General features: G+C 37.8%; 1 protein-coding gene across 1 annotated transcript; it reads left to right on the plus strand.

The window, feature by feature from the left end:
* The first annotated feature begins 5,965 nt into the window (after positions 1–5,965).
* LOC126594163 (GTP-binding protein BRASSINAZOLE INSENSITIVE PALE GREEN 2, chloroplastic) lies at positions 5,966–11,024 on the plus strand. Its single transcript, XM_050260378.1, has 4 exons — positions 5,966–6,185; positions 6,291–7,634; positions 8,306–8,469; positions 10,416–11,024. Exons 1-4 carry the CDS (start codon positions 6,071–6,073, stop codon positions 10,764–10,766), a joined length of 1,974 nt encoding a protein of 657 aa, XP_050116335.1. The 5' UTR covers positions 5,966–6,070; the 3' UTR covers positions 10,767–11,024.
* The last annotated feature ends 4,826 nt before the right edge of the window (positions 11,025–15,850 follow it).

Raw genomic sequence — 15,850 nt, forward strand, 5'->3', positions numbered from 1 at the left:
ATGTTCTCGTAACCTTATATCCTTGTCTTATCCTATTCACTTGTGGGTCTAGGGTTGACTCGTCAAATTGCTCTTGCAAATTAGCAATTTGGGTTTCAGTAATAACTGAGACATTTGGCTCTGATAATTTTATTGAACTTAACTTCTTTACCAGAGCATCAATAAAATTATCATTATTTCCAAGCTTGTAGTCTTTAAGTTCGGGAGTTGGTTTAAACATTGGTTGGTCGACCTTTTTCTTTGCTTCAGAAGAATTGGAAGATGTTCATGGTTCTCTAGGGTACCAAATTCTAAACTCGAGAGAATCATTTGTCATTAGTGAATTCTCTATTCTAGAGGCTTGTTATCCTAAAGATTGAAAGAACGGGTTAGTACAATTGTTTTGCTGTATCACAGCAGCAACTCCATTTTTTTAAAGAGGCTTCTTGTCCTCCATCAAGAACCTCTCTATAAGTAAGGCAATTGTTCCTTTAGAATTGATTTGGATGGACTTTTTTTTTTGATGTATCGCTCTTTCTTCTTTTCCATCTCTTGTTGTATAAGTCTTAAATGGATTTTCTAAAGTGCTTATACATTGAGTGTATTCAGGAATGTTGTATTTCTTAGCACACCATTCACACCAAGGGAAAAAAATCTTGTATTAATCCCTTTTTCTATCATGAAAGTATAATAAGGTTTCTTCAGGAAAGTTCTTCTTTCTGGGCTGTAGGCTTTTTCTAGCCATTCTTTGTTTAGAGTATTCTCTTTACTGAGATAATATTTCTCAATGAAGTCTCTATCTGGTTCAAATTTTGTTGTTACACAGATGTTAGATTCAACATTGTCCCATGTAAATTTTGGTTGCAAGTGTAGATTTCTAAAGTTCATAGAAGGAGTTGTGGCTCCAATATTTTTGACCTTATAGAAAGGGTAATGCACTTATTCTTGGGTTTTTCTAAGGCTTTCTAGGAAAGTCCTTTCATAGTCTTGCTTATACGAGCTTGTTTCGAGTGTTGTCTTCCTAAAGGAATTTGTTTTGAAAATGTTTTGCCTTAGGGAATCAACACTTCTTCGAGAACCTAAACTTAGCATGGTTAACTTGTCATTGTTAAAATGTATTTCTACATCTCCTTCATCATATTGGTTAATACAGCTAGGTTCTCGGTTTTGGATGGGTTGAGGAGGAATTGCATCTTGCAATCTCCTTCTTTCAGATAGAGTAATTTCGTTCCACCTAATCATTTTGGGTACTACAGTATGTGCCTTTTCTACATTAGCTTGGAAAAAAACGGTTTGTCCCTTACTATCCATGACTTTGGCTCGCTATACAATGGTATTCATAACCTTATATGATAAATCACAGCGAGATTCTGTGATCCAAGGTCCATATTATACCCTTGGGTATCCACACTTAAGGTAAAGGTCTTTAAGACTCCAGGGTAGGATAACAACACTGAGAAGTTCAGGTAACAATTAAAGTAAATTGGCCCCTCACTTAAAGAAGACTCTATTAATCCCAACATGGTATTAACAAAGTTTTTGTGACGTTTATCCCTTAAACAAAGTAGAATTGAGGTATCTAACCCTGTTCTAGTTAACGGTTTCACCGCAACCTGTATTAGACCTATATGCAAATAGTTGTGACCCTTTTGCATATACTGATCTATTTGGTGTTGAGAGAGTAGTTGGAAGTCTGCACTAGCATCAGTGAAGGAAATGGTTTTTTCAACTGTTTTAAATAGTCTGATTTAAATTCAAATGTTCCCTTCTGATAAATATCACAAGTTGGGACTTTGGGGATATTCCAATTTTCTAAATCCTTTTCTATATTCAGGATGGTTACTTCTTCAACATTTTTAACCCTCATTATTCTCGAACTATTATTACTATTAGAACCACTACTGCTACCTACAGTTCTCTTACTCAAGGATCTAAGTAAACCAGTCATTAGAAGAAAGTTTCTCTACTTCTCTGTTCCCTAGGTGATGTGTTGACAGACTTACTACCTACGCCTCACACACCTCACTACGGCTTCACACGGCAATCCGGCCTGCTGACAACTTCCCCCTACCTTAGTGAAAAGTTCTTGCAGAATATCATGATCTAATGGTATAGGTTAATTAGAAACATTAAAAAAAAAGCCCTATAACTAGCGAGTTCTGGCTCTGAAACCAAAAATGGCCCAGAGACGTCAGAGTAGTTGAAAATGTTTAATCTTGTTTAAATTTATTATTAAGTCTATACACATGCAGATAATATATATATATATATATATATATATATATATATATATATATAAAGATAACAACACAATAATTATGAATTGAAATAAACAAAGATAAAATAAAGGATAAGTACAGACTGAAATAAAAAATGATAAAATAAGCATAAGGTGAAAAGCAAACTTACATTAATTTGTTAATTTTTGAGATTTAGAAGGAAGCACCAAAGTCGAAAAGAGAGACAACACTTAAACACTCAGACACTCAATAATATAGTTTACAAAGTGAAAGTTTTCTCGTCCTCTTACAACTGAGCTTGGAGGCTCTATAAATAGAAAACTAAAAACAAACTCAAAAGCCAGGTGTCGCACAGGCAGCAAAGTATAAAAATAAAAAATAAATAAATAAAAAAAAAAGCAACCTACAATAATAAGAAGCATCTTCACTTTTTGCAATGACATTGACTTGGCTTCATGTGGAGCATTAGAAAGATTCTTGAAAAAAAAACACATACCAACAAGAAGCTACTGGAACCATAGGACAATTATTCAAAAAGGAATAAAAGCTGACGTCTAGATTTCAGACAACATCTTATCTTCTCTTTATTCAGAGAAAAACATTTCATGCTTGATTTCTTTGGACGAATAGGAAGACATATTTCATAGTAGACGTCATCATTATCATCTCTATAGTATTCATCCATGTTATGCTGATACGATGCAGCTTCAGATCTCATCTCTTCGTCATCTAGACCATCCAACTCAAGGATTTTGAGAACTTTATCTTTTAGATCTTTCTTTGAACAAGATGGGCTGGACTCGATTAAAGACTTAAGTTTTTCAATCTTTGATGATGATGATTCAAGGGTTGATCGAGAAGGTTCAATAGCACATTGCCTATCAGGCAAGATTCTTAAGGCCTTGAAAACGTTTGGCTTAAGATGGTTCAAGTGAAACTTATCCCACCAACATATAATGAGCCTTCTTTCAAGCTGGGGAAAGAAATTCCAAACACCATCATCGTCGTCAACATAACCATAGTCCCATTTCCAGATCCAAGGGAGTTCATAAAATATCATGAACCAGAGAAACAACATCCTTTTTTTTAGGATAATCCACGTTTTCTTTACTAAAATTGTCTAGAAAAGAATCAACAATTACTTGGGGGCAAATAATCCAAATTTGGTCCCCAAACAATAAACCATGTTCTAAACCAGTTAGGAATCTCTTTCAGAGTTCTGAGACGAAACTGGATGAACCAAGTGTGAGAATAACAGATGTTTTGGAAACATAAAACTACATCCCAAGCTTTCTGGTAATCCCATAAATTATACCCTTTTGGACTTATATCAGGGTTAGAGTGTAGACACACACAAACACACACACACACACACACACATATATATATATATATATATATATATATATATATATATATATATTTCTCTCTCTCTCTCTCTCTCTCCATTCAGATTTGGATATGGGGCTATCGAGGGTCTGTTGGGTAAAATTTTTGGGTGGGTTGGTGATGGGTATTTGCAGTCTGGTAGGTGTTGCAGTGATATGCATTGGTTCAGGGGTGGGGATGGGTGCGCTTTGGGTGGTTGAATTGCAGGAGGCAGATGAAAAGGGTTGAATCTCAAAGAGTAGTTTCAGTCAAATTTATGATTCCGGATGTTGGCTTTCTTCCAGAATTCAAATACCTCATCCAAGTCAGTAGTTTGATTCCAAGAATATTAAGAGTTTGATTCCTAATTTTGGATGGAGTCCACTAATAGTTTGCATTCCAAAAATTTGGTAAACAGCATAATCACCCACGGAATAATTCGATTCCCTTTCTTCTACCTCCATTCCGAATACATAAACACACCATAATCTATTAAAAGAAGAGACACACTAATTACAACAATAGTATGCTTTTAATTATATAGCACATATATACATGAGACAAGACACAAAATAATATAATATGTACGTCGATAAAATGCGCGTATAGTACTTTTAGTATATGAGTGTATGATTATATAAAAATTATGAATAATACAATCCCAAACTAAAAAACTGATTAAAAGATGCATAAATTAGTAAATAATTATAGAATTTTAAAGTGAGTGGCAAATTACTTTCGTAGACAGGCTTTTCTTCAACCCACAACGCTTCTGTTATACTCCTTATGACATGCATAGCTTAAAATGGTAATATCGTTTTTAACAAGAAAAATTATATAAGTTAAGATTTCTTTGATTGTAATATATTTGTCCTAACCTTAAAAACCATTTAGCCTACATGGTGCGCATGCCAAATAGCCAATGAGCTAACTACGTCATTCAGTTGAATGGTGGCCGTGCCAGCTTGTCAACCAAGCTTAGTCAGTGAGTAAATGAATGTGGTGGTGGTATCAAATGCAATGCTGACTTCTATATCTAAGCGAACATAGCTAAGGAAGGAACTCCTATCGGCCTCTGGGTACTAGGGTACGAAGATAAGGATGTTAGTCATTGCAAAGTTTAGGAATCGTATGTACCACACTTGGTTGTTTCAATTGTATTTGTGAAAATATAAGTGCACCGAATCGATATCGGATTGTATGGACACAAATACTCAAAGGAGATGAGTGTCTTGATCGTAAATGTGGTTCTGCATCGGAATACCGAACTCTAAAATACTCTTGAGAATATCCAATCATAAAATGGGTTTGGTTTTCAATTGTGCCGAACAACGTAACCCAGTAACACCTCAACTCGCTGAGAGGCTAATGATTTGACCTCTTCCAACAAGAACTCAAAGACTCCTTGTTGATAGAGAATTGGATAAATAGTCTACCAAACTTGAGGTAGTGTTGTTAATCCAAACTAAAGGTGCTCCTCAATTGACTCTAGTGATGTTAATCCAAACTAAAAATGTCGTTGGTTGTTAACCACATTGTTGTTGATCTAAATTGAAGATGTGTTTGTCGAAGTTGGGAATGCTAGTACTTTCTTAAAGATGAAAGGGTTTCACGTAGAGCGAAAAATTGCTTAGGGCAGATTTGTTTGTCATGTTGAAAGTCCTCTGAATGTTGCAGAACCTCTCCTATTTGTAGTGGTGATTTTCGTGTTGATCTCCTTATGTCAAAGTAGAGTCCTATCTGGACTATTAGGACTCATCTGAATCTAAACCGGCTTCTAAAGAGTCCTTCACTTATTAGGACTCGGCCATTCCCTGGGTTGGACTACTTAAAAAATGTGAACTGGGCCGAGATCTTTGCGCTGGGCTAAACCCACAATTATGTTCAGCCTAAGCCCAATGTTTTGGGTCCAAACAATTTGAATAGATAAATGCTAAGGAGTCTCTCAAAAAACTCTCCATGGACTCACTGTCACCTCACAGTTTAACGTTAATTTGGTTGCCACCATTACAATATATTGTGCTAAAAACATGTAGTTGAAGAGAGCCCATTGAAAGTCTAGGTCTCCTTTCAGCATTTATCATTCGAAAACATGGGTGTCCTCCTTAGAAGAAAGGGATCATCTCTGGATCCCTTCCACCAAATCCACCAAGTCTGAAAATCCAGGCTGTTGAAATTTGATCCAACGGTTACAATTATTATAACTTTTAAAGGGACTAAGGAACTTTTTGTTTGTAGCTGTTAGATAAAATTTCAACAACCTGAATTCCCAAATTTAGTGGATTTGGTGGAAGAGATCTGACAAGGATCCCGTTCTCTCCTTAGACGGATCAGTAAGGACAATCTAACAGAGCATGAGTGACCCAAATTGAAAATGGCCGACCCGGCCCGGTAGGAGCGTTTGGCAAACTGAACCCGGCGTTGTCTTTCCTTGAAGAGAATTTTGAGCAAATTCCCCTCCTCCCTCCTTCCTCTTCAACAAAATGACGACTCTGTTATCTACAGCAGCTCTTCCTTCAATAACAAAGCTCAGCCTGAAGCTTCTCAATCTCAACAATGGCGGCAACCTCCATCCAAAACCTTCTCACCTTTCAGCAGGTAAACCCTAACAAAACCCTTCCTCTCCATTTCCCTTCCGATTTCTCCTTTTCCAGCTACAATTTAAATAACACAATCTTTTTATCTTGTTTTCGGGTTTGGTAGGATTCAGTTTAGATAAAAGCAACAAATTTTCATTGATTAGTTGTGCTGTAAAGAAGCAAGAGAGCACTGAAACGACCCAGAAAGTAAATGGGAAGATTACACCAAGGATAGGTGGTGGAATTGGGAACCCATTTTTGAGTGAGGGAAGGGATGAGGATGAGAGGAATGGACCGTTTTGCCCTGGGTGTGGGGTGTTTATGCAAGATAAGGACCCAAATGTTCCTGGGTTTTATCAGAAAAGAAAGATTAATGTGTCAGAATTGTCAGATGGTGAGGAGGGTGTTGAGGGTGAATTTGAAGACTTCGATGTCGAAGAAGAGGAGGAGGAGGAGTTTGTGGATGAAATCGAGGGAAAGTTTGTAGAAAGTGGTGAAGAAGATAGTGAATTGGAAATGGGGGATGAGTTTGAGTGGGATTCCGATGAATTCGAAGCCAAGTTGTTGGGGGAGGAAGAAAATGATTTGGATTTGGATGGTTTTACTCCGGCGGGGGTTGGGTACGGTAACATCAAAGCGGAAACTATAGAGAAGATGAAGAAGAAGGTGCCAAAATCGGAAAAGAGGAGAATGGCTAGAGAGGCTCAGAAAGAGAAAGAAGAGGTTACAGTGTGTGCCCGATGTCATTCATTAAGAAATTATGGGCAGGTGAAGAACCAAGCAGCTGAAAACTTGATGCCTGATTTTGATTTTGATAGGTTGATCGCAACCCGGCTGATTAAACCTGCTGCGAGAGCCAATCCTGTTGTGGTTATGGTTGTTGATTGTGTTGATTTTGATGGATCATTCCCTAAGCGGGCAGCAAAGTCATTGTTTGCAGCATTAAAGGGAACTGAAAATGATCCTAAGCTTAGGAAAAGACTGCCAAAGCTTGTTCTAGTGGCCACAAAGGTTGATCTCCTCCCATCACAAGTTTCTCCTGCTAGATTGGATAGATGGGTCCGCCATCGTGCTAAGGCTGGAGGAGGACCTAAACTAAGTGGGGTGTATATGGTTAGTTCTCATAAGGATTTGAATGTCAGGAATCTGTTATCCTTCCTCAAAGAATTGGCTGGCCCTCGAGGGAATGTATGGGTTATCGGGGCTCAAAATGCTGGCAAGTCCACTCTCATAAATGCACTGGCAAGGAAAGAAGGGGCAAAAGTCACAAAGCTCACAGAAGCTCCAGTTCCTGGGACAACATTAGGGATCCTGAGAGTTGGAGGGATCTTGTCAGCTATGGCAAAGTTGTTTGACACTCCAGGACTTCTGCATCCATATTTGGTGTCCATGAGATTGAATAGGGATGAACAGAAAATGGTTGAAATACGGAAGGAGCTTCGTCCTCGGACTTATAGGATAAAGGCAAGTTCTTTCTTTCCATTTTGTTGTATTCTGGACTATTTTTTTTATAAATATGCATGTATTTGTTATGTGCATTTGTTTGTATATACATATTTGACTACAGCTACTATAGGATAAATGTTGAGACCTTGCAAGTGTTATGAATTTATTTTGGGCCAAATCTTGTTGAAAGTCTAATAATTGGTTATACTTAATACCAAATGAACATATTCAATAACCTATTGGGTAAAGGTCACCAATTTTCTGCAATAATTGAAGGACATGTAAACTTGACCTTATTCGTAAGCACTTACTTTTTCAGGTTTCTTGTTATAGTTGCAGATTATGAATGGTTTGTGGAGCCTCATTTGATTTTTTTTTTTTTTTTGCTCAAATTATCTTAAAATACAAGTTTGAAGAACATGCTTATTTCTTGGCTCAAATTCCACAAAAAGGATTTTTAACAATTCAGTCGATGTCAGGATCTTTTGTTTACTTCTACAACAGATACTAGCTTATAATCTCAATTGGAGGTTATCGGTTCAATAATCTATTTAGATTCTACTTTAAAGTTGTTTTTTAATCAAAAGAAAGCCCTTATAATCTATCCATACATGTGTAGTTTTTTGATTCATGAGAATGGACTAATGATCAAATCTAAGTGCTACTAATCATATGTTTGATATCTGCAGGTAGGACAAACCATACATGTTGGTGGTTTACTGAGACTAGATCTTGTTCAAGCTTCTGTTGAAACAATTTATTTAACAGTTTGGGCTTCACCAAATATTTCTTTGCATATGGGGAAGACAGAAAATGCTGATGAGACATGGAGGAAACATGTTGGTATTAGGTTGCAGGTAATTCTTTATCCCAGTTGGATACATCTTTGTCATTATTTTGCATTTTATCGCATAGTTCAATTCGATTTGATTCTGGATCCAAATTTTTAATGATATCATCTTGATATCTGCCAGTAATATAAAATGATCCTTACTGAAATTTTATTTTATGTATGCATTTTGTGTATGAACAATATTGAGTGTGATTCATCCTTTAAAATTTGGTCAGCAGTTATAGGAACTAGTCTTTACTCTAGAAGATGTTTGACCGGATTTTTTGGATGTGAGGAGTTGTAGCATTAATCATATTTCCGCAGAATAGACTGGTGCTCTGAATCCTTTGAAGATTCTAGATTACCCTGTAGTCATCAATGGTTCCTCATCTTGGATCTGTAACATTGACCATGAATCTGATTGAACATATCTTAATATTATTGTTTGGAAATTAAACCTTCCTGTATGTTCTTAGAAGTTTGTACTTCAATTCCTGTTCTGGCATGAGAGCCAAATTTTTCCCAAATTAGGTTGGTTTGGTTGTTGAGTTGTGCTGAACCAGGCATGCAAAAAATGTTTGCAATTTTGTCAACTCCAAGGCTCTCCCACAGTTGTAGAGGAGTGTCCTCTATTAGCTGTCCAAACCAATTATTCCATGAAACGGCCCTCCTGAAGTGGTAATCACACTGACATTCGAAGATTTTTTTTTCCCCACATTTTGTAATTGCAGTCCGTGTGTTCCTGTGATACTGATATTTACGAGAGTTTGAACATAGTAAAGTCATAATTTACTTCGGTTGATAAATGTGGGATTGTTAGGTTTTTATCTTTGTCACTTCGATTGATTTGCCTAAAACTGTCAGCTTTGCAGGTTGCGTTCATTTTAGTTTCTGAGGATTTTAAATATTCCTCTTAATTCACTTAGGTTGATAAATGAACATGTCTCTTTTGGCTTTCATTGTTGTCATTTCATATACATGCATCAATGTTTGCCTTGAAAGTTTCAGTTTCCACTTGGTAATTACATTTTGGCGAACTTCAACTACATTACGGGATTAACAGTATGATCGAGTTTATTTCACAACACAACCGTTCTTTGTGTATAGGACTATAAAGAAGAAATGATTGTTTAAGTTTTGGGATAACTAATAAAAGGTCCCTCACGAAACTTTTTTTCATCGAAAAACATTTTAGACAACTTTTCTTATTATTAAGGACACTTTTTATATTATAAGGACAAAAAACAAAAGGGGAGTCGCACTTCATGAGGTTTTTGAATTAAAAAAATGTCCTTAATAATAATAAAAGATGCCCTTAAAGATAAAGAAAGTAGTCTAAGAGTTTTGAATAAAAAAAAGGTTTTGTGAGGGGATTTTTATTTAATTTCCTATTGAGTTTTCTGTCTGACTGTCTTGGATTAACATTGGCATTGAAGCAAGAAGAAACTTGCAACACCTTTGCAGTTTGTCCGCTTTGGACAGAGACTCTAGTAAAAGACTTGGACTACTTGAATCTAACGGAAGACATGACACAAAACCGAGAACAATGGCGTTCTAGGATTCATATAGCCGACCTCACTTAGTGGGATAAGGCTTTGTTGTTGTTGTTGTTGATGTGGAATGTCTCTTGAAAGGTTTTGCAGTTTTACTTTTGCGAGTTGCTATGTTAATACATAATTAGTTTTATAAGACAATTGTCCAGTATCATGGAAAGGTTAAATGCACAGTAGCATCCTCAGAAACCCACCAATTAATTAATAATCAAATTTATTTCTCTAATTGGTAATCATTAATTGAAAAGCCCCTGTTAGTACTATAGTTAGTTACCTAATCTAAGTAATTAGTTTCTTTTTCCCTTTGAATGTTCAAGAAACAATGTGAAATCTCTATGTTTAATGTTCTTGCAAAATGCAACGGCTCCTTTGGTTTACTGTACTTTTACTCACTGGACCTTGCCTTATACTTCTGCAGCCTCCAATTGGCGCAGACCGAGCCGCTGAGATGGGAAAATGGGAAGAGAAGGAAATCAAAGTGTCTGGAGCAAGTTGGGATGTGAATAGCATCGATATTGCAGTAGCTGGTTTAGGTTGGTTTTCATTAGGTCTTAAAGGGGAAGCAACCTTGACGCTGTGGACATATGATGGCATTGAAATTACTTTGAGAGAGCCGCTAGTTCTTGATCGGGCACCATCTCTTGAGAGACCCGGGTTTTGGCTACCGAAAGCAATATCTGAGGCAATTGGTAACCAGAGTAAACTTGAAGCTCAGAGGAAAAAGCTTCAAATGGAGAGTGCAGATTCCCTTTCCGAGGTATCCATTTGAAGAGAAGAAAAGAGAAGCTTGATTGTTCTGCCTCATTTTCGAATGGCAACATGATTCACCTCGTAGCTCTGCAAGTCAGCTTGGCGTTTAAGAGGGTTTTACGACAGCTCTTTGAGTTTAGCATTGCGTTAGGTGTTTATCTTTATAGGTGTAATACAAAATTTGTAATGTGACGTAAATGCAATGTGTATATTGAATCATTTTTAGGCGCGAGTTGAAACTATAGAGCTTTATCCAGCCAATTCCATGGCTATGAAATAGCTTTCTGCAAATTTTCAAACAAGGAAACATCACAACATATACAAGTATATATGTATGCATATATATATGAAGTTGTGAAGGCAAGAAAAACGTATTAACTAGGGTTTTGGTTAGTAATCGAACAAGGAGACTGTAATTAAGGGAGTTTCATGTGTTCATTAAAATATGGGTAAGCGAACCATTTCATTCCTTAATTTTTCCTTGAGTATACCTACGAATCCTTAATCAAATACCTACAAATTAGGAATCAGATCAACCAGAGCCTAAGGGGGAATAGTTAATTTGATTATGTTTCCTTATTTCTCCTATGTTTTTAAGCTCTTCGATTCCTTTCTTTTCCCATTTTTGTTAAATAGACATGCCTAAGTGTAATTTTGATTTCCTATCCTTTTAGGAATCCTATTCCTTGTACACCAAAGTAGGTTTAAGCTCTCCGATTCTTTCCTTTTCCCATTTATGTTAGGAATCCTAATCCTTGCACACCAAGGTAGGTTTGTGATGTATATGTGAAGCAGTTAACCATGAATAAAATCAACCATTCAATTCATAACTCTTCACTCCACCACAAGGCCAATTCCCTCCCTCTCCCTCTCTCTCTCTAACACAGCCAGCCATGAGCCAACTGCTCCTTAATGCATTTGCAACAACAGGAGATCCATTTGAAAATCTTCTCATCTACTCTGCTAACATTTCTCAATTCCAAGTACTGGAGATTATTGGAGAAGGATTAAAAATATCCTGATTCCAGTTCATTGATAGAGAGCGCAAAGATGGAGAACGAAAGATGCTACATGGCACTAAAACATACTGGTGTCACTGTGAGAAACGAAAATCAAGCTCTTCAAAATTACACCTTAAAGCATTACAAATCCACATCAGTACTCGAAATTAATCATCACAAAGCTTCTTCACTGTTTCAGTTTTGAAGAAACTCCACCTGATGTGGAAGCGTTGAATCCTATTATGACCACGATCAAGCAGATATCCATCTAAAGAGCTCAGCGGCCTCGCTAGATACTGGTTGGTTTGTCCTTTTGGACTGTTAATTGAACCAAAATCCACAACTGGAACTGATAGATGAAATTGTCTGCATCTTTTGGACACAGCGCCCACTCGAGTGAGGTCTTTATAATCTAGGGAGGAAGGAATATGATGAGCAAATAGATAAAAGTGTTTAGGGTTTGAATTGTATGTTTATTCTTCTCTCTAGGAGGTAAATATATAATTGTACAATATCTCATATAACAGGAAATAAGAATCTCAATTATACAAGGAATAAATTATAGGATTACATTCCTAAACTAAATGGTTGACTCACACCAACACTCCCCCTCAAGTTGGTGCATAGATGTCTTCTAAGCCCAACTTGTCAAGTGAGTCTTGAAACACCCTTGCTGAAACCGCATGAGTTAATACATCTGCTAATTGTTCTTCAGACCTCACGTATGTAATATCAATCAATTTGACATCTAACTTCTCTTTGATCAAGTGTCTATCTACCTCCACATGCTTTGTACGTTCATGCTGAACGGGATTATTGGCTATTTCTCTTGCAGTTTGATTGTCGCAATATAATAACATAGCTCCCTGAGGCTTGAACCCAATCTCAGTGAGAAGAATCCTGAGCCATAACAATTCACAAATTCCATGTGCCATCCCTCTGTACTCTGCTTCGGCCGTGGATCTAGCCACTACATTTTGCTTCTTGCTTCTCCAAGTTACCAGATTTCCTGCTACGAATGTGAAGTAGCCTGATGTGGAGTGACGATTAGTAATGTTTCCCACCCAGTCAGCATCAGTATACCCATTTACCTCCATATGTCCATGCTTCCTGAAGATCAGTCCTCTACCCGGTGTATCTTTCAGATAACTCAGTATACGCATCACTGCTGCCATGTGATCCTCACTAGGAGCATGCATGAACTAACTTACAACACTAACTGCATACGCAATATCCGGACGTGTAAGTGATAGGTAAATCAACCATCCTACCAATCTCTGATATCTTTCTTTATTGGTAGGGACTTGATCCTGGTATATCGCCAGGTGATGATTCTGCACAATGGGGGTTTCAACTGGTTTACAAGCCAACATTCCAGTTTCAGAGAGAAGATCAAGAACATACTTCCGCTAAGACAAGTAAATATCATCACGAGAACGAGCAACTTCAATGCCCAAGAAGTATTCCAAGCCTCCTAGATCCTTCATCTCAAATTCTGATGAAAGATACCCCTGCAGCCTTTTTATCTCTTCTGTGTCATCACCAGTAACTACCATATCATCCACATAGATAATCAACAAAGTAACTTTACCTCCCATGTGTTTGATGAACAGGGTGTGGTCCGTATTTCCCTGTCTATAGCTGTACTTTTTCATTGCTTAAGTAAACCTTCCAAACCATGCTTTGGGTGATTGTTTGAGTCTGTAGAGAGCCTTTAGGAGTCTACATACTTTCCCTGCTTCATTCGGTGTTTCATATCATGGTGGAAGATTCATGTATACTTCTTCTTCCAGATCTCCATGTAAGAAAGCATTATATACATCGAACTGTTTCAAAGGCTAGTCCAGGTTAGCTGCCAAAGATAAAAGGACTCGAATAGTATTCATTTTTGTGATCGGAGCAAACGTTTCTTGGTAGTCAACCCCACATGTTTGTGTGTACCCTTTAGCTACCAATCTTGCCTTGTATCTGTCAATGGATCCATCCGCCTTGTGCTTTATGGTGAACACCACTTACATCCCACTGGTCTTTTCCCTTATGGTAGTGACACTGCATTCCACGTTCCGTTTCTTTGTAAGGCTTCCATTGCTACCCCCATGGCTTCTACCCAACGAGGATCTCGCAAAACCTTGAATCCCCGCCATTTGATTCACCATGGCTTGGTACTTGGGTGATAGTCGATGAGTGGACACATATTGTGCAATTGCATATCTCACTTTTCCTTCCGGAGAAAACCTGTCAGGTGGTTTCCCACGGTTTTGCCTAGGAGGTAAAGTATAGGAATTTTCAACAATATCTGGAGTATGAGAATGTACCTCTTGGATATCCACGAGGACATGAGCGTGTACTAGTGGAGGAGAATGAGGGTTATTTTCTGTTTGCATAATCTCAGTATCACTCACGGCATTACCTTCTACTAAATCCATAAATGGTGTAGGCCTACTATTCGACGCTACATGAGCTATCTCTTGGTCAGGGGTTTCACAGTCAAGATCCACTGGGCTTTGGCTTGTTGTATCACGACCTTCTGGTAAGGCACGATCAGGTGGGTTGCTCATAACACCTAAGTCTTCAGTCTCGGTCTCGCCTGTACTACTAGGACCATGCTAACTGTCTCGTTCATGTGGAACATCAAACCAACTGTAGTCTTCATCTTTACTATTCAACTCCCCCTGAAGAGTACCATGGGTTTGATCAAAGATGAAAAACATCTCGGTTTCGGAAAACGTGACATCATAGAAATGCTTAGTAGGTGGATGGTAACATCGATATCCCTTATGTTGGCTATTAAATCCCAAAAATACAAAACGAACAGCACATGGATCTAATTTACTCCGTTGATTCTTGTGAAGATGCACATAAGCCACACATCCAAATATGCCAGGTGATAAGTGAAGAGAAGATGGTAGAGTGACATAATCCGTCAAGACTTCCATGGGAGTTCGGAAGTTGTGAACTCGAGATGGCATTCAATTAAGAAGATAAATGGAATACGTAACTGCATCCGCCCAATAGGCATGAGGAGCATGAGCCCCAATTAGAAGAGCCCGTGTAGTTTCCAAGATATGTTTGTTCTTATGTTCTGCCACACCATTTTGTTGAGGAGTTTGAGGACAGGTAGTCTCGTGAAGTATGTCATGCTCTACCAAAAATTGTGATAGTTCAGAATTAAGATATTCTCCACCATTGTCAGATCTTAGGACTTTGATAGGAAGAGAAAATTGATTTCCAATCATCCGATAAAACTGTTGGAAAATTTGCCCAACGTCACTCTTCTGTTTCATGGTATAGAGCCAAGTCATTCTGGTGCAATCATCTACAAAGGTAACAAACCACGGAATACCGTGGTGCGTCGTTATTGGTGAAGAACCCCATACATCGGAGTGAATTAACTCAAAGGGCACTGATCTTTTATTAAGGCTCAAATGGTAAGAAGTACGATTAATTTTTGCAAGAATGCAATCCTGACACTGAAAATCAGAGTCTAAAATGCTATTAAATAAAGACGAAAGTAATTTTCTTAAATAACCAAAAGATGCATGTCCTAGTCAACGATGTCATAACCAGATTCTCTTAACCTTGTTGTTGTGACCACTGCTCACTTGGTTGACTTGGCCCGGTACCACTTCATCCACATAATATAACCCTTTCCTCTTAGTACCACGCCCAATGATCGCCCGTGTCTGGTTATCCTATAGTAGGCAAAAAGTGGGAAACATGAGTACAACACAGTCTAATTGTTCCGTAACTTGACCAACAGAAAGTAAATGATTCGACAATGAAGGAACAAGAAGAGTGTTATGTAGAGATAGAGAGGGAGTAAGTGCGATGGAACCCGATCCTGTAACTAGAGCAATTTTACCGTTTGTTGTGATAACATTCTCCTTGGGTGGCATGGTTAAGTAGTGAAACAAGGACTCATCATATGTCATATGGTATGTAGCCCCAAAGTCAATTATCCAGCCAGAATCTCGTTTAGTGGATTATGTGAATGCAGTGCCAATTTTACTTGGGTCGTCATAACCATCATCCATTAAAATATGTTTGATTAAAGATGACATTAGGCTCGTATCCTTACTCGGTGCAGCGGTTGATTTTGCTT

The sequence above is a fragment of the Malus sylvestris genome, chromosome 12, assembly GCF_916048215.2.
Source record: "Malus sylvestris chromosome 12, drMalSylv7.2, whole genome shotgun sequence".
Taxonomy (NCBI): Eukaryota; Viridiplantae; Streptophyta; class Magnoliopsida; order Rosales; family Rosaceae; genus Malus; species Malus sylvestris.